Raw genomic sequence first — 26012 nt, 5'->3', positions numbered from 1 at the left:
AGTCACACCAAAAACACAAACAACTGCAAATAACTGGTGCTTCTAGAGCTTTTCCACCGTGTTAATAAGAAAAAAATAGTTCATATTCATACTTGTTGGTAATGAAGTCACTTAAAAATTCTGTTACTTTTTTCCCATTTGGAATCACCAGAGAGCAAAATGGTCTAGTACGTCTTTGAAGGAAAGCATTACATTAACCATAAAATCTAGGGGTGTGTGTGTGTGTGTGTGTGTGTGTGTGTTTGTACTGTATGATAATCTCAGATCATCTCCTCACTCTATATTCTGCTGACTCAGAGTTAATGGTGCCGCAGGGAATTAATACTCACATTCTCCACCACTCCCACTGGGACACTGCTGCCCTAACATCTGCAACACACTAACACACACATTTGCATGTCTGCAGGCAAACTGCTCTGATCTGCTGTACCCCTTATTTAAATTTTGGACACTTACTCACATTTTCAAGCTGCTTTCTTGACTTTTGATGTCATAACTAATGTCACATCCCCAATGAGTAAAATGTATAAACACGACACATTAAACCTTTTTTATTGCTATCATTCATATTCATACACCAAATAAACATGCATAGTGTCACTATTTATTTACAACAGGTTAAGCAAACCGATACCTATATTAACATGGTATTACAGTATATAAATACATGTCACATGAAGATGTCCAAAGAACTGTGAGGTTGGTAGCCAACGTCACCTTGAGGCATTATTTCACATGTCTCAGGATGGGAAAAGAAAGGGCAGTCCAACAGTACATCTTCTCCTATTTTCTGTTGCCCAAAGTTGCTGAAAAGTTGCTTCAAATATGTCCTGGCAATGTTGCCCATAATGTTGCTTCTTAATTTTCTTTTTGTTATGTTCACACCTGCCTTGGGTATTCATAGCCAGCCAAAATGCTGCCCATTCAGAGCAAACCAGCCCTGATAATGTAGTTGTGACTGTGGAGCCATAGGACAATTGATACTTTCCAGCCATGTGTATGGATCAGCTTCATTGCTGGGTGAAAAAATGTTCTATTTGCATCCACACTGATGGAAAGCTTTAGTGGTTTCTCTTCTGGTTCTTTGGCTCCATGATGGCATTCATTTCTTGTACTATTTACTGAGAAGAACTATCAAAACTACAACCGTGCTGCAATATTGTATAAAACCTCACAGTCTGTGTTTTATCACACTGACCTTTTCAATGGGTCACTGCTCACTGACGTCCACAGAGCAGACGCAGCTCAGTCCATGGCAAAAATATTCACTGTCACTGATCACTCATCCTTTCAAAGAATAAAGTTCAAATAAGTGAAAATGAGTACAGAAATATGAACATCCTGCACTGACCCAAAATCAAAGTGGCGTCATTAGCAGTCAAAATATACATTTAATCCTGTCAACAGCCTCAGCTGAGCATTTTATGATGAGTCTTCTCCATCATGTTAAACCCAAACCAAATCAAACAAAGCAGAAGAAACAAAAGTTGCACTTGAAAATCATGCAGGAAGAACAGAAACTGAAGTAAATCCTACTTTTCTATTACTGGCAGGCAAAGAGAGCAGTCAAAAGGTTTGGTAGTTGATGACAATATTTAAAAATAGATAAAAACATGAGAAGCAGTGCAGCTAAAATATGAACATAAACAGTTTAAAAGGCAATGAAGCATAAGTATATATTGAAGATTTAGCCTTGCATTATGTTCAATATACATCGAAAGGTAGTTTCTTAAAAATGTAATGACTGTGACTTTCATCACGGCTAAAGGGACCGTTAAATTTAAATGAGTGAGAGTATGTCACAGCAATATTCAATACAGCAATAAGCATGCATCTCTTTGTTCAACTGAATCCTGTTTTCCATCTGAAATATGAAGTGTCATGTTCATCTGCTCATTGACTGCATGCTATTTCAGAATTCTTCTATGATTAACAAATATGATATTAACATTTGAAAATGCAATTGTAAGCTCCTCGTAGGAGAACGGAGGGGAAACCAAGAGGGGGGGTGAATCAAATAGGAATCTTTGGTTCTTTGGTTCACACGACTGGTAGCAAACATACTGAATCACCTGAACTTACACTTACACTCACGAAGCAGGAGATGACAACAGCTTAAAAAACTGAGAAAGGGAGAGCTATCTCAACTGTAGCACATCCAGGCATTTTACCGTTTGGAAATTGGACAGATGTTGACATCCTGTTGAAACAGTTTGGCTATTCCATCTATATTCAACTCTCTCTATAATGTCTAAAACATCCAGATCTTCATTACCCGCAGCCCATAAATAGAGAGGTATTTCATATACCTTATTTCACGATAATATGGTACATGACACTCCAGGTGTTGCTGCCCTGTATATCCACATCTGTTGCATCTGCCCAGTTTGTATGGAGCCACAAAGTGTGCAGTGACACTTCCATAATGACTCACCAATCACCGCCCCCTCACCGTTCAGCCAATCATATGCACACACCTCACCTAGCTGACTTGCTACCTGCCAGCTAGCAAGCTAGCTCCTCTTTGCAAGAGCTCACAAAAGTGTGTGTGTCTCTTAGGAATATTTTTAGAAACACAAACCTGCTGAGGCAATTATTATTATTCAGCCAGCTAGCTGCTGTTGCTAATACTAGCGCTTCAGAATATCAAATAAATGATCCAAGCTCACAATCCATCCTAGCTAGTTAGCTGGCTAGCTTAATGTAGCGTTGTTAAACTACATAGAGGGAGGGAGGTTAGTTACAGTGTTATTACACTGTCTTTATTAGCATCATCAGCTAGTTGGTTGATAGGAATTAGTTTTGCATTATTGCTAATAGGAGCTAGCTTATTAGCAGTCGTTGAGCCCTGTAGAGAGATGCTTTGATGTAATTGGCTGAAAGGTGAGGGGGCAGGTACTGGTGACAACTACAATGTAACTATGATATTTCACTCTAATTATTAACATGATGCAATATTTAATTAATGTTGAACAGTGTGTAGCTCAAGTTGTTGGGTGTGTAAGTTGCTTTCCTTAAGGAGCAGCGGAGCAGATTTGTGTGACGACAGGTGCCATAAGACTGTTCGTGGTAACTAGATTTCCAGAGAACAACTGAAGGGATCAAAGGCCACTACATTTATAGTGTCAATGAAAAAATAAATGCAGGCAAAGAGGGACAGTGTTGCTCTCTGAATTAAAAATAACTCACAGAGGGACACACAAGAAAGGGAGCTTTCAGCAGCGATCCGAAATGATCGTCCTTGGGTGACTGGTTTATAGTTATTAATACACTCAGTTGCTGAGTGATTTTCCAACCTCCCTCCTCTCTCTTTTTTACACCTCTTCTGCAATCCGTTACTTTTCCTTTTTCACTTTAAATGTTGTACCTGCAGGCAGAAACGGAAAATGAAGTTGTAAAGTATCAATGATCAATCCATCACAACAGGCATTTACCCTCGGTTGACAGTGCTAGCAAATTCTGTCATAAAACCTTGAATTACAGCTCCATCTTCTCCATGTCAGACAGTAATAACCTGCACAATGATACTATCGCATGAAAGATGCAGACTGTTCTTTTTTTGTAAGCAATACTAGTTTCATCTCAAGGTGCATCAGAATTTATCAAATCTTGCCAGTGAATGTCAGGAAGACCCACAGTTTGAAGCCTGATGTATAAAATCTGAAGTAATGACTCACACGTTATTATTAAAAAAAATGGAACTGTAGTCATAAACATTATTTCTTCCCCAAAATAATCCCTTATTAGTATGCTACTTTGCTCATGAATCCAAATGTAGAAATTACATACACTCATCTCAGAACACGTCTAAATAACACATACAGTAAAGAACGCTTCTTTTCTACATACGCTCTCTGTCTCACACTCTCTGGGACACGTTGCACTCGAGCAAATGCTAGAAGTACAGATAATATGTCCAGTAGAGCAGGTTAACCATGACAAACGACAGGGGGAAGGTGACTCTGGAGTAGTTGTCTATGTGGTGGGGGTTCTCCACGTGACAGCAGTATATGGAGCGGAGCACTTTGCGGACGGTGGCCAGGACAGTGAGGCACCAGTGTGTGGGCTCTGGAGGCGACGCCTCAGGCTTAGGCTCACTGCCAGAGGGGCTGGAGGGCCTGACAGTGAGTTCTGTGGAGGTAGGAGCTGGGGAAGGAGTTGCAGCAGGCTCCTTGCGTCTCTTGGCTCTGGAGTGAGTGGAGATGGTGGTGACGATGCCGTTCATCTCATCGTCAAATTCGTGCATGTGGTGGCCGTACTGCAGGAGAGAGAGAGAGAAGAGACAGTAGAACAAGTTTTAAAGGGAAACAAAAACATGATGCTCGATGAACCTCTTCAACTTACCCCAACGTACTCATGATGACATGATGATGATGATGATGATGATGATGATGATGACAATTGATGGCGGTGACGAAGATGACAACGACCACCGTCATGAAGACAGTTACTGTGACCACAACAGCAGCAATGACCACAACAATGAACAAGAGGCGGCTCTCACCATGAGCATGTGTGAGTCGGTGTATGTGAGCGTGCAGAAGTGGGCCACAGCGTACTCGATGAGCGCGCCAAAGATGAAGCTGAAGCAGATTCCCAAGTAAACATCAATGGCCTTGATGAAGCAGTTGGCGTTGGGCAGTGACGTGCGGGCTCCCATCATCAGAGTGGTCATGGTCAGCACTGTGGTCACTCCTGGCACAGAATACACACAGATACAATCAGAAAGACACAATATATGATTAAGATCAAGATATCACAGATTCTCAAACCATACATTCTGATAGAGGTCCAGCAGATAACTCTAGTCACTCTTCTGCACCCACATCTGTAACTGTAAAATGTTCTAATTTTAAGAAATCCTTAAATGTTTCTAGGAAATATGTTAATGTGCTTCTCCAAAGTTAAGAATATGCCTACAGCTCTTGTTTGGTCATCCTCACAGTGATGACAGGACTCCAGGACTAAATAAATGAGATGCTAAAGTTGCACATACTCAAGGTAGGAAAAAAAAAAAAAAAAAAAGTTGTTGTGTTTGTTTTGAGAACTTAGATCCAACTGTCCCCTCTGGAGGGCTAGTGGATCTAATTCAACAGAACATCTATGCTTGGATGTTCCCACCGGTGTCACAGACGCTCTCTTCAACCATCAGCCCTCTAAAATCAAACCCAGACCAACATTTGTGCTCCATGGAGAGGAAAGCAAACATCTCTCATATCTTTGTAATAGTAAACAAATACTCATGATTGATGAAAAAGAGAAGTAGGTTGGATTCTTTCTCTCATAACAATAGTACACAACATCTACAGAGAAACACAATACATAGATAAGATTTGGTGCAATGTAAAGGTACATGACATTTAGTCAGGAAGGCGCATATCCACATTTGAGTGAAAACAGATTGCTTTGCCTCATACCTATACAGATACGTGCTGGAACAGAGGACAGGGAAATCCAAAAGGAAACCCATGAGAGAACAACCAGCAGGCTTGAGGGGACGTAAGTCTCCAGGATGAAGTACAGAATGCTCCTCTTCAGCTCAAAGTGGAACACCAACTTGGGGTAATGGCCTTTAAAAAGAGGGACAACGTCAGTCTATGTAGTGATGACAGAAAACTTGGTGTGGATAAAAAAATTCCTTAACAAAGAGGCTCTAATCTTACAGTATTTATCAATGTTACACTGCTGTTTAAACAGTAGCATAGCCCTGGGAGTAACATTACAGAGTGGTTTTGAATCTCATCGTTACCAGTTTCATAGATGGCCTCTGAGACAGATGTGTAGTGGTCTTCTACTGTGTACTGGGCCAGCTGTAGAGTGTCCAAACCACTGACAGACTCATTTCCTCTGGTCCAGTAGAACATGACGTCATTAATGTTGTAACCCCCTGCAAGAAAAGAAAGAGAAGAAACTTACTGACTCAGTGACATCACAGAAAATAATGTAAAGCTGCACTAATCAACATTTTTATAAACTGACAATGAATCAAATAGTGTTTGTAATATGAAATGTGTTACTTGTAGTAAACTAGAATTTCCACCTCGCGATTGTTTGCCTCTGAACATTGCACAACATTATGATGTCACAGTGAAGTTGACCTTTGACCACTTGGGTATAAAATGTCATCACTTAATTTTATCCTTATTGACATTTGAAATAAATTTTGTTATAATTAGTGTATGAATTTGTAACTAAAGGCCAACAGTGTGTTTTGTGAGGTCACAGTGACCTCTGACCTTTGACCACCAAATACTTATCAGTGCATCACTGAGTCCAAGTGAATGTTTGTTCCAGAAGCAATGAAATTCCTTCTGGATGTTCCTGATCTATTTGATTCACAAGAATGTGAGGTCACCTTGACCTTGACCTTTGACCTTTGACCACTAAAATCTAATCAGTGGACATTTGTGCCAAATTTTAAGAAATCCCCTCAATGCGTTACTGTGATGTTGTTTTCAGAGGGATGGATGGACAATCCATAAACATCATACAATGCATAAAAATGCACAGAGAGTTTTCACCTGATTCTTTTGTTCCTCTCATCTCTTTGCAGTTTGTTTTCAATTCACAGTTTTGGATTTACAACAACTTTATTGTACTGCTTCAGTTAATGTTCTCATTAACCTTGTTTCTGGCTGCAGGAGGCAGCTGTTTTCAATTGAGTTTTGGCCAGAAACAGCGACCTTCTTTGACTTAAAATTACAATCAGCTCATCCTTGAGTCCAAGTGAATATATATATATATATATATATATATATATATATATATATATATATATATATATAAGCAGTAATGCCAGTGACCTTTAAATGGCCAACACAGTGCAGGTGGAAATATTGCAAGCACATTACATTAACCAGAAAACTGCTGTATCTATTTATGATGATGATATATAAATCATTTTAGTAGTTTCTTTTTAACTAAATCCCAAAGTAGCACTGGTGAGAACAGCTGGGAATGTTAATTGCTAAAGCTATGCTAAAGTCTGAACCCCCTAGGTTGAGCTGTTTGGGATTGCAGCCCGGAGCGGGTGGTAAATTCCCTCTTATGCTAAACATCACCACAAGAGAGATATCTGGCAAGAACCAAAGTGAATGTGAGAAGACCTTTGAAAAGCTAGTTAGACATCACGTTTCCCCAGAGAAGCAAACGGGCAAAGTCTACACAGTGCAACACTCAAAATATATGCCACTAAAACAACACATGAATTTGGCACAGTATGTAAATGCAACAGTCCATGTTTCATGCATGCAGTTACAGTCACAGTGGAAAGAGAATACCCCCCTCCCCCCATTATTCACTGTAACACAGTTTGACACAGAGAGATCCAACAGGAATTGCTAATGGAAATGCATTTGTGTTGTTCATTCAATTCTTCAAAGAGGGTAGCAAAAAAGAAGAGAGTCTTGATGAAGAGCTTAATTCTTGCCTCATACCACAACAGACCAATCATGCATATTGCACTGGGCCCTAGAGAGTCTAGATAACCCAAATAAAACTTGAAAAAGAAGAAGGCATGCAAAATTAACATGGTCAAAGACACCACAGCTAAGTGTGGTAGTGCTTTGGATAGTACAATATAACCATATTAGTGTCAAAATATAATAACAGATGTGGCTCTAATAATAAAACGTATTAAAGACAAAAGGATGTGGTTAAGAAGAGGAAACCTCTTTGGTGTATTTTCCTGAGTTATCTGCAGAGGGAGCAAGAGAATAGGAGAAAGAAAGAAGTAGCACTGTTGCACCGTCGACTGAAGCTGGGAAACACCTCTGCTATCTGATGTACACAAGATGCTTGTTAATTTGCCATCACTCTTCCAATTTAAACCCACATGGAGTCATGTGTTAAAGACCAGGGTGAGGCATGATGCTGGGAGCAAAGTCCCTAATGAAGGGCAGTGGTGACTTTGATGCTGAAAGGTCCTGTAAATCCAGTTTTCTGCTCCTACAAGAAGAACTCATTATTTTCCTGACCTAAAGCCCTGACATTACTGTACAAATTACAGACACAGATTGCTAATGACATGCAGTGCAACAGCATGGAAAGAGTTGCATGGGGGGTACATTCAACCTTCCAGTGCCTTGTGGCCCCTTGGAAACAAGTAGCCACATTCACAACCAAAGAGTTTAAATTGGGTCACCAAAAGTTGAATTAAAGCAAAGATCACAAAAGACTGTGACCATCCTCTCACTCTGTCTGCTGTCAGAACGCTCTAAATGCCCCGCACCCTCCCACAACGACGCTCTCTTTAAACCTTCCTCCTGTGCAGAGGATCCACTTCTGGCACAGCATTAAAAGAAATAAATCCTTGAATATACATCTTCATAAAGAGACAGAGCAAGAGGGAAATAGATTGAAGGAGCAGAGGAATGAAGAGAGAGACAGAGAGAAAACAGGAGAGATGGAGCAGCAGGATCAGAGAGAGAGAGAGAGAGGCTGAAAAAGAGAGACAGATGGAACAAGAGAGAGATAGAGATATTTAGCCTGGAATTATTGAAGCAGTGGAGGAAGGATCCATCATCCTCTCAGTTACCTAACTTTAACCTCCAGATGTCTTTTTGTCTGCTAGGTGGGACTGGAGCTGCCGTTAAATGTTTTATTTGGCGCCGAGGTCCTGGTGGGCTTCTGGCAGGGATCAGACTTAGCTTAGCCTGACTGGCTGTCATTTAATAGCATGGAGCTAAAGCGAGCTGGAAAGCAAAGATGGCAGTTGTGTGAGGGAGTGCTGAGAGAGGAGGGGGGAAGTTTAGCTTCCTTCCAATCCCTGGTGCAGCCAAAAAATCCATCCCATCCTGTAATTAAATCTTGATAATAATTAGCTTTAATTATAAACATACAGCCCCTGCATTTCCACTTTAAACCTCTGAAAATATGTCCACATTAGGCAAACCTCCTCTTGTTTCAAGAAAATGTCAAGAAATCCCAGAATTTTATCAGGAAAATGATTTGTGAAGCCTTCTGGCAGAGGTTTGAATTCTTAAGTTATTCATATGAGTTTAATGGATTTGTAAGATTAAGTGGGCTCGGTATCAAGGAGAGGGCTCACCCTAAAACATGGTGCCAAAGGGCTTCAGGGAAAAAGGCTGTTATGAGAAGCATATTTGAATCATTAGAGGACCGACAGGATAATTTAACATTTCAGGAAAGATGCTCGATTTTTGGCTGAGTTAGTTAGGGATCAATATCAATCTTGTGTTTGTGGATTAAGGCGAAACTTTGCTGTAAACAAACAAAACTCATGTGTGCATAGTTTGGTTGTTCACCAAACAAACTGTGTGTATCCCTGATGAATGATCCCCATAAAACATGTGCAAAGGCATTTTGAATACTTTCTAAGTATTTACACTAATGTTTGTTCCTGGCAGTTTTTTTCCTTGTAATGTGTTTGTACGCGTTACTGCCACCAAGCATCCTGTGTGTGCATGTGCACTCTCACTACAAACACAGTTAGCTTAGCTTAGCAAAATGAGGGCGATGGATTGCCTGGCTCTGCCCAGTTCAAAAGAACGCCTAGCAGCACTTCTTAAGATCACAAATTAACATGCTGTATTGTTTAATGTTTTATGTAATGTTTTAAATGCATTCAACAATCAAAATGTGATGATGTTTTGATTTTAAAGAAAATCTTTTTAAAGAAAAAACTGTTATCGATTGAACAAGATAGATACAATGTGTTAAATGAGAAAGATTTCAAGGTGTTAGTAGGTCGATTTTTCAGTTTTGGAATAAGCAAGGCTAACTGTTCACCCCTGTTTTCTTTATGCTAGGCTAAGCTAGTGGTCTCCTGCCTCCAGCTTAACAAAGACACGTATAAGAGTGGTACTGATCTTCTTATCTAACACTTGTCAAGAAAGTAACCAGGCATATTTACCAAACTGTTACCTGTTGACCATTTTCACAGGTTAATGTAGAAATCATTTATTTATACCATGGGACTTGTTTCTTGTCACCAGAAGGAAGACAAGTCCCCATAATGTGACTGTGTACACAGATTGAGGTCCCCACAACATGAGGAATACCTGGACCACACACACACACACACACACACACACACACACACACCAGCGGTTTAGAAGATGAGAGAAAATGATCTGTTTGATCCTTTGGTTTGATCATGATTCATTTGAAATCATCCACCAACACCCACCAACCCTGCCACAGCAGACGTCTGCTTTTCTCTATGAAATATGAAGTGTCCTTACAGCTCTCCAGTTGTAACGTGCACGTCTGCTTGTCCATGGGATACTTGGTCAGATCCATGTTGCAGGCCACAGTGGTGGTAATCCTGAAAAGCCGATATGTTCATGTCATTAAAAGGGAATTCCATGATAGAGGATACCTGCAGTAGATGTTATTTTTGCATCAGTGGTTGTGACTCAACACAGGCATTCATTCAGACAAACAAACAAACAACAGGGGAGATTTGTGAATTATTTTCCAGCTCTCTGGCTGAAGTTGTGCTGTTCTAAGGAATCAGCTGGACTGGTTTTTGGTGTATATGAAATTATGGACACATTTAGCCTTCTATTTGTAATTGGAGATCACAGGTAATGGAGAGGTCTTCACTTTACATTGCTGTCATGTTGTTAATCTGGGCCATTATGTATAAAGCCTGCAAGCCTGTCTTGCTGTATATTGATTTTAAGTAATGCAAAATTGTAATAATGATACAATATGATTATTAAAATAAAGATGCCACGCATAAATGTTCATTTGTGTTGAGAGTTGATTTCAGTTTCTAACTACAACTCCATTGTTTAAGAAATCAGCCAGGAGAGACCAGCAGAAAAAAAAGCTCCCTGACATGATGCAATGTTCAAATGTTACTGTAAAATACAATAATCATTCTAAATATACAAAAGAGGCCAATAAAGTCTTTATGAAAAAATTAAATAAACCTCTGTATTTTCATTTGTAAAAACAGAAACAAACATGTTTTTGATTCACATTATATCTCAAATTGCATATATTGATCTTGTAGGAGAAATATCTTTTATTGTTATAGAAGGATAAAGGGTATCCAGGGTAATGCATGTTTCTGTTCTTAAGGGCATCAATATGCTCTTAATTAAAATGATGTACCAACTTATTTACCTCTCAAATCTTATGTTGTTCTTTATTCTTAGCTGTTACATTTCCATTCTTGAGGGAGCAACTGTAATTTAACCTGATTTCCCTCTGGAGATCAATAAAGTATTCTGATTCTGACAAAGACTAAATTCACACATGGACTCTGCTAAAAGTTATTTTGAACTTTTTTATACAAACTTCAAATTCATTGTTTTCACTAATAATTTTGTAGCGAAGGAGCATTTTAAGGAACATTTCTATACAAAATATCCATGATCTTTATCCATGACCACTTATGAGACACTGATGTGTATTTCTGTGCAACAGCTTGACTTGAGAAAATGGAGGTGGACCCTCAGAAAATCCGCCTGGGCAGTCGACCGTGCACCATGACTGCTACAGCAATTCACCACAAGCCTTTGTCTGAGAGGCATCTCATCGCTTTACTGTACTGACATTTGGATCACTGCTTTCAAATTACATCACAAATATGAGCCAGACCCTTCTAAACCATAGATATAGCATACAGTAATTCTTATCGGCTACAATCACCTCAGTGTGTCTCATTTAACTGTCGTCCTTTTTCACAGCCCCAGTTCCATCTCTCTCTCCTGACTATCTTTTTTGGCTTGTTGTACTCTCTCTGCTCTCAGACTGTGAAGAGCTACTCTCCTCCTCATTTCCTCTGTCACAGCAAAGCCAGAAACAGTGCAATTCTCTGTATGGAGGCAAAGGACGACCAGACACACACACACACACACACACACACACACACACACACACAGGCACGCACACATTCAGAACAACATAAATCAACAAATCGTGTCTTGCTGCACATGACAATGTAAGTACTTGTTATCAAAAATGTCATAAATAAAAGCATCAAACTCAAAACTCAGACAAGCATGCTGATGTGCCAGATCCCCTGTATGAAGAGGAGCAGCACAGTGCCCCCCTGATGATTTCATGCCATAGAAACATGATGAACTGTGGAGCCAGACTGAACCGAGCCTAAATACCCAAAACAATTTCCTGTAACACGAAACCCACGTACATTTTTCCTCCTATGATGGCTACAAATTTCCCATTAGAACAGCGAGACTCTCCCATGTGCCCGTTTTTCCCTCTCATTGTGTAACTAGACCATGTGCAACCACGACCGTATGCATGACAAGAAGTTCAGCACCACTGAGCTGAAGGACTGTGTGTGTGAAGTGAAATCACCACAGACGGCTATTATACAATCCATATATGAGCTGAGGTTTACGAGGTTTATGTGGCATACAAACAGTGGGACATGTAAATCCCATCATCACAGGCTTAAAAGAGCTGAACAAATTCATTTGCTGCATGATTTATAACCTTTCTATCTACTGTATAACCTCTCTGCCAACATCTCATCAACTATGTTTCAGACACTTGACAAGAGATTGTCAGTTGTTAAACCTGTGCACACAGAGCAATGTCTGTTGGAGAGGTCTTTATGATGGGGGGTGGGTGGGGGCTTATGTTGCATTGTTAAACTACAGCTCTGTGTATCGACAGAACACATACTCCCGTACTCATACAATCCAATAGCCAAGTAATACGATTGACACAACTTCCTGCTTTGCAATCACATTATCTCGACTTCAACCCACGCTTCCTCCCTCAGCCAATTTCTTCCCCATTCCCTGGCCTACTTTTCATTGTCTGTCGGAGCAGGAGAAAAACAAACAAACATAACAACCAATAAACCAACAGTCTTGTTCGTTATCCCACCTCAGCGCGTACAGAACCGTCCCGTTGGGGAAGATGCGGATCAGTCTGTTCTCCACGGTGATGTCATGGAGGAAGGACTTCTTGGAGTCCACGATAAAGGTGTCGGGGACCCAGAGGAGCTCCACAAGCCGTCCATCAAGACTCAGGCTCTTGTTGCCTTCAAACACCAAACGCTCGTCTGTCCAGCGCTGGCGGAGGAATATGGTGGCGGTGTAGTCCTGCAGGATTGGGACCCAGAGGTCACGACACGGCTAATAAAGACTGCTTTAACAAGTACGTCAATAATCTGCTGACAGACAAGTGAAGTTTTTGCAAACCAAGCTTCTTCTTTGGCACTTGTATTTCATTAGTCAGCTTGGGGCTCTTTTTTGCATTGTTGGGTATTGATGTCGTCAGGTCCCTAAGCCCCTCTGTGCCTGGAGCAACAGTAATCCTCGGCATTGCTTCAAGTCAGCAAGTCTGCTCTGGTTTTCAGGACAATGAACATATTTTCTGAGATCCGCTCTGAAAAGTCCTGATGTATGTGTGGCTACATAATCAGTTTCTGCCATTGTGTGGCAACAAGCTGTGAGTGTGATTTAATCACCAAACATGTTCAGCTGCACAGGAATGAAGCCTCTCAGTCCCAGAGGACTGCCAGTGTTCTGTCTACTGCTGAGGTGAGATGTACACATGGACTGACTGGTGGATTTTGGTCCAATTCCTTATGAGCAAAATGAGCTATTATGCTCTGTTGCAATCTCTGCTTGAATGTTGTTATGGAGATTCAGTCTCACAAATGAAAAGTTCCTATAGTTGTTTTTACATTCATGTAGTTAAAATTTTGAAGGTTTTGAAGCTTCAGCATTAATTTTTATCATTATTTTTGAGATGCTATTTTGTGACTGTGACATGTTTTTGCTGTTTATGTCTCATTTTGTTGTGTACTTTTATTCTGAAGTTTCTAAATGAGAGCTGAGAGAGGGCTGACCCTCTATGTGTGTGGCTCTTTCTGAGTAAAGATTCAGCCTTGCTCTAGATTATACGCTCAGGGACCATTTTATTAGGTACACCTCTGCAATCTAATGCAAGCCAATACAACAGCCCTGCCTTTACATCTGTCTCTAGCTCATGATTTGTTTTTTAGTGACATTGTCAGACATATAAATTCAATTATATGATTATTATGGAGGTTGTCATTAAAATAGTGTCATACTGGACTCAGAGTTGTTTCAAATCTTTTGTCCTTCTCATTTACAAACATGGGAGACATCTCTCAGTCTAATGTGGTCTAGTACATCACTATGAGCGCAATGCTAAAACAGAACTGAGTTAACACCTCTGTGACAGAGTGAAAAAACTCAACATTATACGCATCATAAAAGGGGGCTTTGAGGCAGAGTAGTTGCTTTTAATTATACAGATATATAGGCTGTGTTTTGACACATTCTGTAAAACACCCTGGTGAAACGTGCTGTTAAAATAAAGAAGGTTCTGCAGAGTTCACGTTATGGCAATCCAAACCTCTCTGGAGAGGGCAAAGAGCCTGTGTTCATACATTTTTATAACGCTTTTGTGTTTCATTCGTATTGGTTCTTGACTCTTATGAAGCAAAACATGTCAGTGACTTGATTTGACTGGAAGAAAAGTTGAGTAAAAAGTTACTTTATGTGAAGGTTTCTTAATCTTTCTTTTGGCTCTTGTTGTTACAGCAACAGTTACAATGCTGTTGTAAAACCTTATTTACTTTCCCTCACACCAAAAACCAAAAATAAACTGGATTACTGTTCTGTAATGAGCAAGAGGCCTTCACAGTTTGGTAACCCAGTAAATTACCAGCCAGTAATTACATAATAATAAACCTGTAAACTGTCTGCTACTATGAATTTTAAAACCAGTCAGTGTGAAAAAATGAAATAACTGAAAAATAACCACCTGTTCCTTTGTACAGTACTAAAAAACTGCTACCAAAGTCAAAAAGTAAAAAAAAAAAAGTAAACCTATAATTACCCAATAATTTGTCAGTAGTTTGACCAAAATAGCAGAAAGAAGTCATTTTTCTTAAAACTATTCTGCTGAAATTTCCAACATAATTGCTGTAAAATTTTTAGTGCTGCGAATCCTCATAATAACATCATAATTTCTTATATGAAGTGAAACAAAGTACCTCAAAGCGACACTTCAATGTCAGCATCACAGAAATGATACAAGATTATTGAGATGTTTTTTCATGCTAATTTGTTGCAATTTCATTTCAGCAGTGTAAAAATTACTGGGTAATTAATATCAAAGTACTTGCCTATGATTTAATAGATCAGCCATAATTCTAATAAACTGATTTTTCAAAGCAAACATTGAAATTAAAATGCTTCTTCATTTCCAAACAGCTCTGGTTATTGTGGAAACAGAAAAATCCAAACTAATAAGAGTCTCAGATGCAGATGGATGAATTTTTTTTCTTTGACCTGGGTCTGATAGTAAACGCTGTGACTCCTTACATGACAGTGTTGCAGTAGATGTATCTTACCATGTTGATCTCTGAGATGGTGTCAATACTGGCAATATCCAGGCTCATGCCCACTGTCACAGGACCATCTAGACACAAAGAAAAAACCAGTAATAAACTGCTGCATGTGGCATCCTCTCTTTACACCACATTGTGACTGTTTTTTCCATGAGTGTTAGTTCAGACTGTACATGTGACTGTGAGTTGTATGTTGTAACAGGAGACAGTAGAGAGACGGCTATAGTGGGGATATAGGGTTGATACATATGTGTGTAATGAAAGGTTATTGGAGGACAGTCTATTTAAAAATGCTGAAGACCCCACATTGCTGGCACATCAACAGCTGCAGTCTGTCAAGTGTGAACCTCCTTGAGGGAATTAGTTCTCCCTGATTCACCATCAAAGAGGGGGTAGCTTCAACTTTGCTGCTCTGCTGTGTCTCATCTTTCATTCTGATTCCCCCTCACTCATCAATCTTCATTTCTGTGAGAGAGAGTAATGAGACTGCAGACAGTGCACGTGTTTTTGTGTTTGCTGACTGTAGCTGTGTTGGTACGGTATGGATGTGTAGGCACTGCATGCGTTTGCATCTACTGTATGCAGGTGTTTGTATATTTTCTTACATGCTACTTTCACATAAAGTCACACAATTTAAACAGAAGCCTTAAAGTTGAGCTCCGTGGCTGACACTTCCACAGGAGCACAGCTTTAGAGGAACAGTTCAGCATTTTGGGAAATCTGCTTACCTGCTCTCTGGGGAATTTAGATGATCGATATGTCTTCCAAGTAAATATGAGCAACCAGTTATCGTAGCTTAGCATTAAGACTGGAAATGGGGAAAATCTTCCTACCACCACCTCTGAAGCTCACTAACGCTTTGGCCTGACTCTCGGCAAGAAGGCAAATTACCCAAAATGTTGAGCTGTTCCTTTAAGGTCACTAGAGCTTTAGAAATAATGATGAAGTTTGAGTTGGGGTATATTCTGCTTCAAAATGCCTTGTCAGACTGCAGTGAGCGAAGCTACTGGCTGTGCCTGAGGCTGTCTGGCATTAGGATGGGACTGACAAGCAGTGAAACCCTGCACCTTGCACCGAAATATTGAAAACACTTTTTCTTCTACTGTATGTGTGGCTAAGAGATGCCACAAAAAGGATGAAAGGGAAATTTCAGTGAAGCCTCTCTGGAAAATTTCTGCTTGACCTTAATAAAACCCATGGAAGGTCTCAGAGTATGAAGTAATAATGTAAATACATATGTGAATATATGTGTTCACCAGTGCTTTTACCATGTAGTATGTATCAAACCTGTGTTCCTGGGCAGGGGGGCTGGTGAACATGTTGAACAGCATTCGCCTTGGTAAAGTTCAGGGTGTTATCACAGATGAAACGGTGAGTAAACAAACCATAATCACATTGTGATGGATTCCCGGAGCTTGGAACAATAACGGGGACGAGGGATTTGCAGGGAATGATTTAACATTGTTCCTCTGAAAGTGAACACTGAGATCGACTTGTTTCTTTACAGCTTGTAAATCAGTCAGCTGGTGAAAAGTGAAACGTATTTGCTACCAACTACCAACAACATTATATTAATAGATTTAATAATGTCAAAATGTAATATTTAGCAGTATTAGTTAAGTATGCACATATACTTATTTACTGGCCTCATATCAGTGTTGATGCTTGTTTTCTTCTGCACATATTTCCTCCTTATGATTTTATTACACCCAGAGTAATTATGGTCAAACCAATTTCAAAGATAAATTTGACTTCGTCTCATATTATAATATAAATCTGCAGTAAATTCAAATAAATGTACGTCAGCCTGTGTGACTCAGAAGGGACATGCAAGCACAAAATTGCAATATGAACCCCTCTCTATCAAACACACATTTCCCCTGAGTGCTCTGTCATTTCCATGGCTGCGTGCGTGTGTCTCCAGTTTCCTTACTGTCAAAGAAAGGCCTCAGGTACTTGTTGTATCCTTTCATCAGCCTCTGAATGGTAGGCGGCAGGATCTCTCCTTCCTTCACTTCTGCATTGAGCAGTGAGCTCTCTAACAACCTGAGAACAAAGACAGAGAAAAGAAAGAGAGAGAGAGAGAGAGAAAGGCAGAAATAAGAATTATTTTTCCCTCGTCGTGCATTTACCTGGTGGATTCCTCCACACGGCTGCCTCCCTATTCACAGAAACTGCAGGGCGTCAATTGAGTTCTACGGCAAATTCTTTCAAACTGTGCTAAGTCAAAGAAAAGGCAGGAGATTGAAATGGCAACTTGGAACCAAAGTACGTGAAGAAATAGAAGAAAAGAACAAAAAATTATATTCTTTGCTTCTTTTAATTATTAGATTACCTTGAATTGAGTGGTTTCAGAGTGTCTTAAACCATCCATCTCTGTTTCTCCTTTCACTCACGCCTTTAAAATCGCTGTTTGCTTTCATGAATTTCTTTTTGTCCAGTTCGTTCTGAATGCTCTCCTTGAAGGCACACTGAAGTGTGGGAAGATGATTATATTGCTCGCAATTGCAGTAGGGGAAAAAGAATACTCATTGCGTCTTCCCCAGTGGTGTGTGTGTTTGTGTGTGTGTGCGTATAATTCGGGCTCTAAATACAGAAAGCCTGCTCTGTAGAGAGAAAGCCCTGAGGCACGTGCTATGATGTAAGAGGGGCTGAAGCAAGACAGATCAGGCCATGTGCAGAGGCAGAAAACATTCATCTCCATACACTGGCAGCATCCCCCCCCCCCCTCCCCCCACCCCTCCCCCAACCCTTGTCACTTCAATGCTGCTGTAGTCAAATGTACCATAAAGACACAGAACCTAGAAGTGAGATGGACTGCTTCTGTCATCACACACTATCAGCAAATATCCATATCGTTCAGAGCTGGGGTGAAGATGTTTCAAAAGTTCTTTATGAATGAATTTTAATACCTTTGTGTAATTGCTGTTAACACATTAACTGACCTGGATAATTGGTTTCAGTCTCATGCCAGTGTCACTGCTCCATGAAGCCTGTTGCCTTCTGAATGATACACGCTGCATGTCGGTAAAACAACCTGCCCCTCCTGCTGTTTTTCATAAAACTAATTCTCTTTATTCCATGAAACAGTCCAGAAGTTTTTCCCGCTACGTCTGACCCTGTGGGACGCAGCGTCTTCTTCTTGGTGATGACCTTGTTTGTGAATGTTAATTATAGAAACATCTCTAGATGAATGTCATGATTTATTGATGATAAAATGCTCCATGTAACCCATTATAGCTTTGCTTGCTGTAGACAGACACAGCCATTGCACTTGGAATGAAATTAGAGTCTAATGAAAAAAAAAAAATTGTGGCTTTGCTAACAGCTCTGTGTGGCTGTGGTTAGGGCGGGAACACACTGGCTGCGTGGCGGCTGCGTGGCGGCTGCGTGGCGGCTGTGGAAAGTCTTGGTTTTCACTTTGGTGCCCATGTTAACAGGTTAGAGGACACACTGCCTGCATGACACGATCGCATGATCTAGAGATTCGATGTCTTGCCTATTTTTCACGTGTGAGACACGCAATTGACAAAGAAAAGATCTGCTGATATAATATTGACATCATACCAACAACATTACATAAAACTGACACCTTTCACTGTGGTTGTCTCTGTCTAGGCTGAATATTGCATGAAAAAATATCAATATATTTTTTAACCATTTTAGCAGCTGCATGTGGAGACAGTGGCATTTTAGTGGCATTTTTTTGTCTGAAATAAATCAGAAATTAATGAAAACAAAACAAATGAAAACAAATAAAAAAACAAATCGGTGAGCTCACATCTGTCTTTCAAGGAACCTCTTGTTCTTGTTCTTTCTATTTCTTCCTCATGAGAGAACAGACTGCTCTCCTGGTGGATCCACCACACGACCTGAGAGCTGCATGCCTGGACCAGAAAGGCTTCTCCGAGAAAGAAAAGCAGAGAGAAAGTCTTCCCCATGAAACTCAGAACTGGTTTCACCTGACTGTGTCGAATCAGCTTAGACAGTGGGGTAGCTCGCTCCCAGCGCACTGTTGCTATGCTGCATGAAATCTCACTCACATGGCTTGTAGCCTGTTGTTTAAGCAGCCAGCAGCCTCGGATGGGAAAGCCATGTTAGTGGCAGAAGTGACAGCGCTCTGCCTCTGGTGTACTGCATTATCAATCTGGGTCGCCCTGTGTGACCCTCGTTACCTTCACACATGCTTTCGCCTCTGTTTGAGGGAGATGTGTGTGCATTTGTGCACAGCAGCACTACACGTGACTCTGCTGTGATATCAGGAAAGCAGCAAGAAACGTAGAAATAAAACACGTTAGAGGGGCAAATGTGTTAAACAACATGGAAATAACATTAAAATATTTTTAAATTACAAAAAAAAGACTAGAATTCACGGCAAGTGCAGAAAACATGGAGGAGCCATATATCATGGAGATGGCTCCATGTCATAGGATATGTCATATCCTATGACATAGCACTTACTGATAGCAGCAGAGCTATTTGTCTTTGATGTTCACAGATCTTTTACAGTCTGACAATAACACACTGCTCCCTTGACCAGAATCTGTGCTAAGAGCCCCCAGCTTCTCTCAGCCCATCCATCTCTGTAATTCCCCAGACTCTCTAATGTTTGGCTGTCTAAACCTTCACCTGCAGACGGGGATGAGACCTCAGTTCTCCAACCTGCCAAACAGTTGCTATCCACTGAGCCCTGACAATGAAAAAAAAGAAAGCTAGATCCCGAGGATGCTCCAAGAATCACACAGACAGCTAATACAAACAAGTTATCTTTGTTTTTTATCTGTTAAGAAACATGATCATGAAGACAACAGGGTATTTAGGCTTTGTGCAACCAGTGGCAACCACGCACATAAACGAATGCACACACACACAAACATCACTCATGTTTATGTACTGTACGGTCGCTCTCTCTCCAGATGAAAGCACGGCCTGCGGAGCGCACATTTTCCCAGAATGCTCTCTGACAGACCTGACACACCTGCCCACCCAGCTGCCCATCAAGAATAACAAGATGACACACTGAATGCACACAACTGAGCTGAAGAGGGCCTCTGCCATACTAAGTCACAAGCTGTTGTTTGACTGCAAAGTCATGAATGTGCATTTAAAAATCACTTTGTGTTTTATGTGTATCGCTGTATCAGCTGAGGAGCGATGTTCGCTGCTGTGGAGATCCATTAGCATTCTGCTGTTTTCCAAGCAAAACAGCTGAAAGTCCACTAGTAGTAAAAATGTTCTATGACTGTCCTCCTGTGAAACGAGCCCATAGGTCGTCTGTGCAGCAGTTTATTATGACCCATAGTTACGTTTTGTTGCTAGGCAACATGAAGTGGCTGTACTAATTATTACAGGAGCAAAGGGAGAAGTGCGGTGACATAGTTTAGTCTACGTCAGGAGGAGGTTGGGGTGGATGGGTCAATTCCCATGTGAAAGTAGCAGTTTATGTTGTTTCTAAGTTAACCATGTTGTCGTTATTGTAACCATGACAACAAAGATCGTCTGATATTGAGGAAGTACTTATTTTAACCCAAATCACCATCTTTTCCGAAATCTAACCAAGCCATGACTGTTATTATAGTAACCATGGCGATGAAGGTAGGTACAGTTGCCGTGTTCATTATTGTAACCCTGACAACCAAGGCGCAGTACTACTGTTGCTGCGGGGGTGCTATTTCAGGAGACACTCAAAAGTGATGACCTGTGTGGTTGGACGACTGGTGGAAAGAAAAACATGAAAATGGAGGATGATGTGGTTTAGTATGATAATGAAGCACTGTGACCTCACACCACATGAACCCGCCCGCTGGGCTCCCACAGAATAAACACATTCAGGTTCTACTTGCCCGTAGGTGTGAATGTGTTTTTCTGTCTAGAAGCGTTAGCCCAGTGATGGACAGGCAACCAGCCCTGGGTTGACCCTGCCTCTGACCCACTGCATGCTGGGATAAACTCCATCCACTTATATTTAAAAATGATACATAGATTTTAAAGCAGCAATACAACGATTGATGCACTAATCAGCAACATAAATAAATCAATTTTAATCTAAGGCAAGTTCATGAAAAGTTTTACATTTGCTGAGCTAAAAGTTTATAGTCTAACCTCTGTGATTCACAGGTAGTTTGTGAATGAGTTACCATAAATAACCATAACAATTTCTTCATCAAATAAATCCCATTAAACACTTGTCTTTCAGTGACAAATGATCTCTGGGAAGTGCAGTGCAAGTCACACCAAAAATGCACCCAGCAGATTACCACTACAACCACTACCTCAACGGGTGGATGTCAACATGAGCAACACCAGCTTATTTCTGAGGGCCTAATCTGTCACGGCACATGTTGCAGAGACATTACGAGCTCAGACACATGACACTGTGGATGTAAACAACGCCTTCTAATGTGCTAATTGGCCAGACACAAATAATTACTTCTTAGCTCTCTGAATGTGGTGGAAAAGGAAGTGCCAGCAGGAAGTAATGATCAGTCTGTCCCTGTTTGTCATGATCAAAATCTTCTGCTGCTCTCTGTAATGAGCCCTCTGGTTTGCTTATTCTGCTCCTCTTCTCTCCTTTCTCAATCTTCTACTTTGATTTTTTTTCTTCACTTGCTCCTCATCTCTCGTCCCATTTCCCTTTCTTTCCCACAGTATTAACAGTCGGTGTCTGAGTTCAGTCACTGCACCATGATGAAGCTCATTAGTCTAAATAATACACCCATTATATGACCTCTAGCAATGTGTGCACAGTGAGAAATAAGCATTAAAACACAAATAACTCATGCAGATGTGACAGATGTGTCAAAAGGATATATATATATATATATATATGTGTGTGTGTGTGTGTGTGTGTGTGTGTGATATTATTATTAATAATTACATATAATCTAAATTATGAAGGAGGACTTTATCATTGTTGTTGAGTAATCATAAGGACGTGGTTTATTTTGACTGAATAAAACTCTGGGTACTGTGCTGAGGTCACACACAGGTGGATAAGGTAGATGGTCGGCACTGAAGGTGCAGGACTTCAACACCAGAGACCAGGTTTCACATGCTGAGCCCTGCATATGGTTAGGTTCAGACAACAAATGCATTATGGGTACGGTTAGGTTACAGATGTTAATAAACACTTCAAGTCACTGTGGACGTTTTCTGTATTAAACCAAGTGGATCTTTCTCTCCTCTTATGTTTAGGTGCTGCAGCACTTTGATAACTAAAAGGTTAATGTTGTCTTTACAAGTGAAGCTTCAGAGTCAGATGTTGGGTTTTCAAACAAGTCATTGACCTGTCACTGCAATTAACAAATACTGCTAATAGATACTGCTTCTTATCTTACTGTAACTTAGTATGATGAGATCTTTTGTATGTTAGATGGTTTTATGTATCTATTCATTGTATTACCTTATTTATGGTATGTACTGGTTGCCAACCAAATTGCACCTCAGTGACAATAGAGACTTTAAAATCTAATCTAATGTTGTAGTTTGTACTGAATTTTTACTTAACAAATCAGTGTGAACATTTTTCTGATTCTGTTTCAGTATCAACATTAATTAACAACATTTCCTATTTATAAAAGTATTATACAAAGGAAGTATACACATACAGTTTTATAGTGCTGAGTAGTTACCAAGGAACATGAAGGAAATACACACACACACACACACACACACACATATACACATCTACATATATAGATATATACATAGTGAACATCTGGCCAGCTGCAGTGGCACAGCCATGAGCACAGAATGGCCTCTCTGTCTATATGCAGTCTGTGGCCTACAGGCTATACTCATGTGTCTTGTGTTTTGACGCTGGGTGTGTGGGCGGAGGAACAGGTTCAGGGGTGACAGGGTAGCTTGGAATGAAGGACTCAAACCCTGTGGGGGAATTCGCCTTTTCAGATCTTGTTTCTTTACACAGCCTCCCCACAGAGCTCCCCGACCCCCCTCCCCCAACCCCTTGTACTCTTCTTCCCAATCTCCAATGCACACAAGGCATCAGTCCAGGCAGCACTTGCACATTTCACAACAGATTAATTCAGCTGAACAGCAACCCCTGCAGAGAGCCGAGTAACACTCGCTGTGGAACCCCTTCTTCCAGTCCTTCTTCCAGTCTTCCTCCCACTCAGCACTACGCTCAACTCCAACCTGCTTCTCACTTTTCTGTCACTGATTCATGTCATTCCTCATTCCCCAAACTCCCTCGGCTGGCCTGCTTTCTGCTGCAGAGATCCCCACTGTCACTGGCGCGCTGTGACACTCGAGCCAAACAAAGGAGTGTGTGCTGCACACGCACAGGGAGCAATTTGACTGAAGATTCCCCATTTAGGAGCACAAATAAATCAGCTGAGCATAGTGGGATTTGATCATAGATTTTTTTTTTTCATTTCCACAAACTGGCACACCTACTAAGTCATTCAGTTCCACAGAGTCTCTTTCATTGTATCATGTAGTTTCCTTCCTTATACTATCAATCAATTCAAAATTAAAACGTTTTTAATCAAATCTGATATGTTCAATAGTAGAGTTCACCTTTGACCGATCCAAATTATGCTTCAAATTATGTGCTACGTCACCCTGGTTTAAATGAGGCCATGGATGTGTGAAAATTGGTTATTCGGCACACCATATGAACAAGGCAGGTCCTCAGTTGACCTTCAAGGATCAAGAATCAGGCTCATTCATATTCAAATGACAGCTAATGACATTTGTGTCTTAATTCACAGCCCCGGATCAAATGGGAAACCATAGAAATTGGTTAATTTTCTCTCCATACAAGGCTGAAATTACATTGCTTCACTGCATGAAGGATTTCAGAGTACCCTCGTGACTTCATTGGTACAGTATAGGCTGTAGGACAGAGGAGGCATCTACTGTCTTGTGACGGGCTGAAGGGGAGAACAGGTAAAACATACGGCATTAGCTCAATCGCCAAGGTGTGCTGGAAACCTGAGCGTCATAGTGGGTGCCTGGCCTGTCAAGTTGTATTAAATGTCTTCTTTTCTTTTTTTGCAGAGAATATTCATTTTTGGCCGCTGTGAAATGGGATTTGAGGAAAGTCGCTGCTGCTCTCATACACAGATTAATCTCTCACTCATCAGGGACTTCCGAGGCTTCCTCAGACCCCTCAGCCATCCTGGGCTCGTGATGCAGAGGCAGGCAACCAGGCTCCCGAGGAAAAAAAAAAGTTCTCCTGAGTTCGTATCGCAGGCTTTTGTGGATAAAAGCAGCTGTTTCTTTCATGCTATCCCAGGCAGCCCTCTAAGCCCCTCCACATAGGAGCATAGAAGCACTCCCTTCTGCCAAATACAGAACATTTACTGTCTTCATAAGCCCACTGAAGTTTGAACCTCTGAAAAATGTGACTTGTGACATAAAAAATGTGCAACTCCATTTCTGGCAAATCTGCAAGTGTTATATGTACATACTTTTATATGGTTTCGGATACTTCAGTCTTCTTTCTAGCCCCAAAACTTGAAAACAAAAAGCTTACTGTAGTTGTAATTAACCAGTAGCAGGAGAAACGTCTCTTTCCTTTTTTTTTACAAGGCTTCATACTGTATCCTTAACAATCCTGAAAGATCTGCTTTAAAGTTAAAATAGCATTTCTTAATCATTCCAGATACAGAAATATTAACCTTTGTATCGTTCTGACCTGGTTTCCATTAATAATACATGCAGGCCTGCAAACCTCTGCTGAATATTGAAGGAGCAGGGTGAGATTTGTCAATGAAGTCCTCTATCGTTCACCTCTGAAGTATTGCTAACTTTGCATTATCAACTCGTCATGCCCCCTCCAATCCACACAGTCCTCGATCAGTCACAGCACCGGCACAATCAGAAATGAACCAGAATCCTGAATCATGCAGTGAATTATCAGTTAGCTTTACGGCATGTTTGTGTGCTAATTGTGTTGCTAATGTACAAAGCTGCTGCGTTTATACAAGACTGCTCTCCAAAACTGAAGTATGTGAGGGTTTTTTTAATGTGTGTATGTGTGTGTGTGTGTGTGTGTGTGTGTAAACAGTATGACTATATCATTGCACTGGTAAACTTGCATTCTAACAAATAAGAAAACAGAGACACATATGGCTGTCTTCACAATAAACGGTGCATGATTTGACAAGTGGGACTCAACAAAACATTACCATTCTTCAGTGAGTTTTCAGAGTGATTAAACACAGCTTTTGTGGACCTGCTGTGAGACAAAACCAGCAGGCAGTTGGGAGCGCTGATGGCCTGCTTTCAGTCTGATGTTTATAGATCCAGAAGTCACCTCTCTTTATGCAGTTATGGCGAGATAGCCGTCTGAGAGTCAGCCATGAGTAATTGATTGAGCGAGTGCACGGGCCTCCCGAGTGGGCTCAGCACTGGTGGGTTGCTGGTTGTCATGCAGGAGAGAGGTCCCTCACTCCTTTCCTTAATGCTAAAGAAAATTATGCCTGGTGCTGCGAGATAATGCAGTTTCTACTGACTGCAAGACACTGATGCAAATTTCAGTGCCTCTTGGGAACAGGGTTTAACCGAGAAGAAGAAACTCAGACTTTCAGGAGTCTACTGTACGTCGCTTTATAATCATGTTGACAAATGCAGTGTGAAAAGTGCGTGACCGGTTTTGAGGACTGACTTTTTTTGACTGTTTTAATTAGAGGCAGTGTTACGTTGACAG

General features: G+C 40.7%; 1 protein-coding gene across 1 annotated transcript in view; it reads right to left on the bottom strand.

Annotated features, from left to right (window-relative positions):
• Positions 1 to 535: 535 nt before the first annotated feature.
• Positions 536 to 26012, bottom strand: part of LOC139623231 (gamma-aminobutyric acid receptor subunit pi) — a 47833-nt gene continuing 22356 nt past the window's right edge. The window contains exons 3-10 of the mRNA XM_071481286.1: positions 17271 to 17383; positions 15341 to 15408; positions 12835 to 13052; positions 10206 to 10288; positions 5750 to 5887; positions 5418 to 5570; positions 4505 to 4695; positions 536 to 4258 (exon numbers count right to left, since the gene is read on the bottom strand). Of these exons, the coding sequence (XP_071337387.1) occupies positions 3896 to 4258; positions 4505 to 4695; positions 5418 to 5570; positions 5750 to 5887; positions 10206 to 10288; positions 12835 to 13052; positions 15341 to 15408; positions 17271 to 17383 (1327 nt within the window). The 3' untranslated portion in view covers positions 536 to 3895. The remainder of the gene's footprint in view (positions 4259 to 4504; positions 4696 to 5417; positions 5571 to 5749; positions 5888 to 10205; positions 10289 to 12834; positions 13053 to 15340; positions 15409 to 17270; positions 17384 to 26012) is intronic.

This window comes from Trachinotus anak, unplaced genomic scaffold (genome assembly GCF_046630095.1).
Source record: "Trachinotus anak isolate AG129_WGS33_773 ecotype Australia unplaced genomic scaffold, CSIRO_AGI_Tana_v1 ptg000007l, whole genome shotgun sequence".
In the NCBI taxonomy this organism is placed as follows: Eukaryota; Metazoa; Chordata; class Actinopteri; order Carangiformes; family Carangidae; genus Trachinotus; species Trachinotus anak.
The sequence above is the reverse complement of the archived record's forward strand: the minus strand, read 5'-3'. Positions and strand labels throughout refer to the sequence as shown.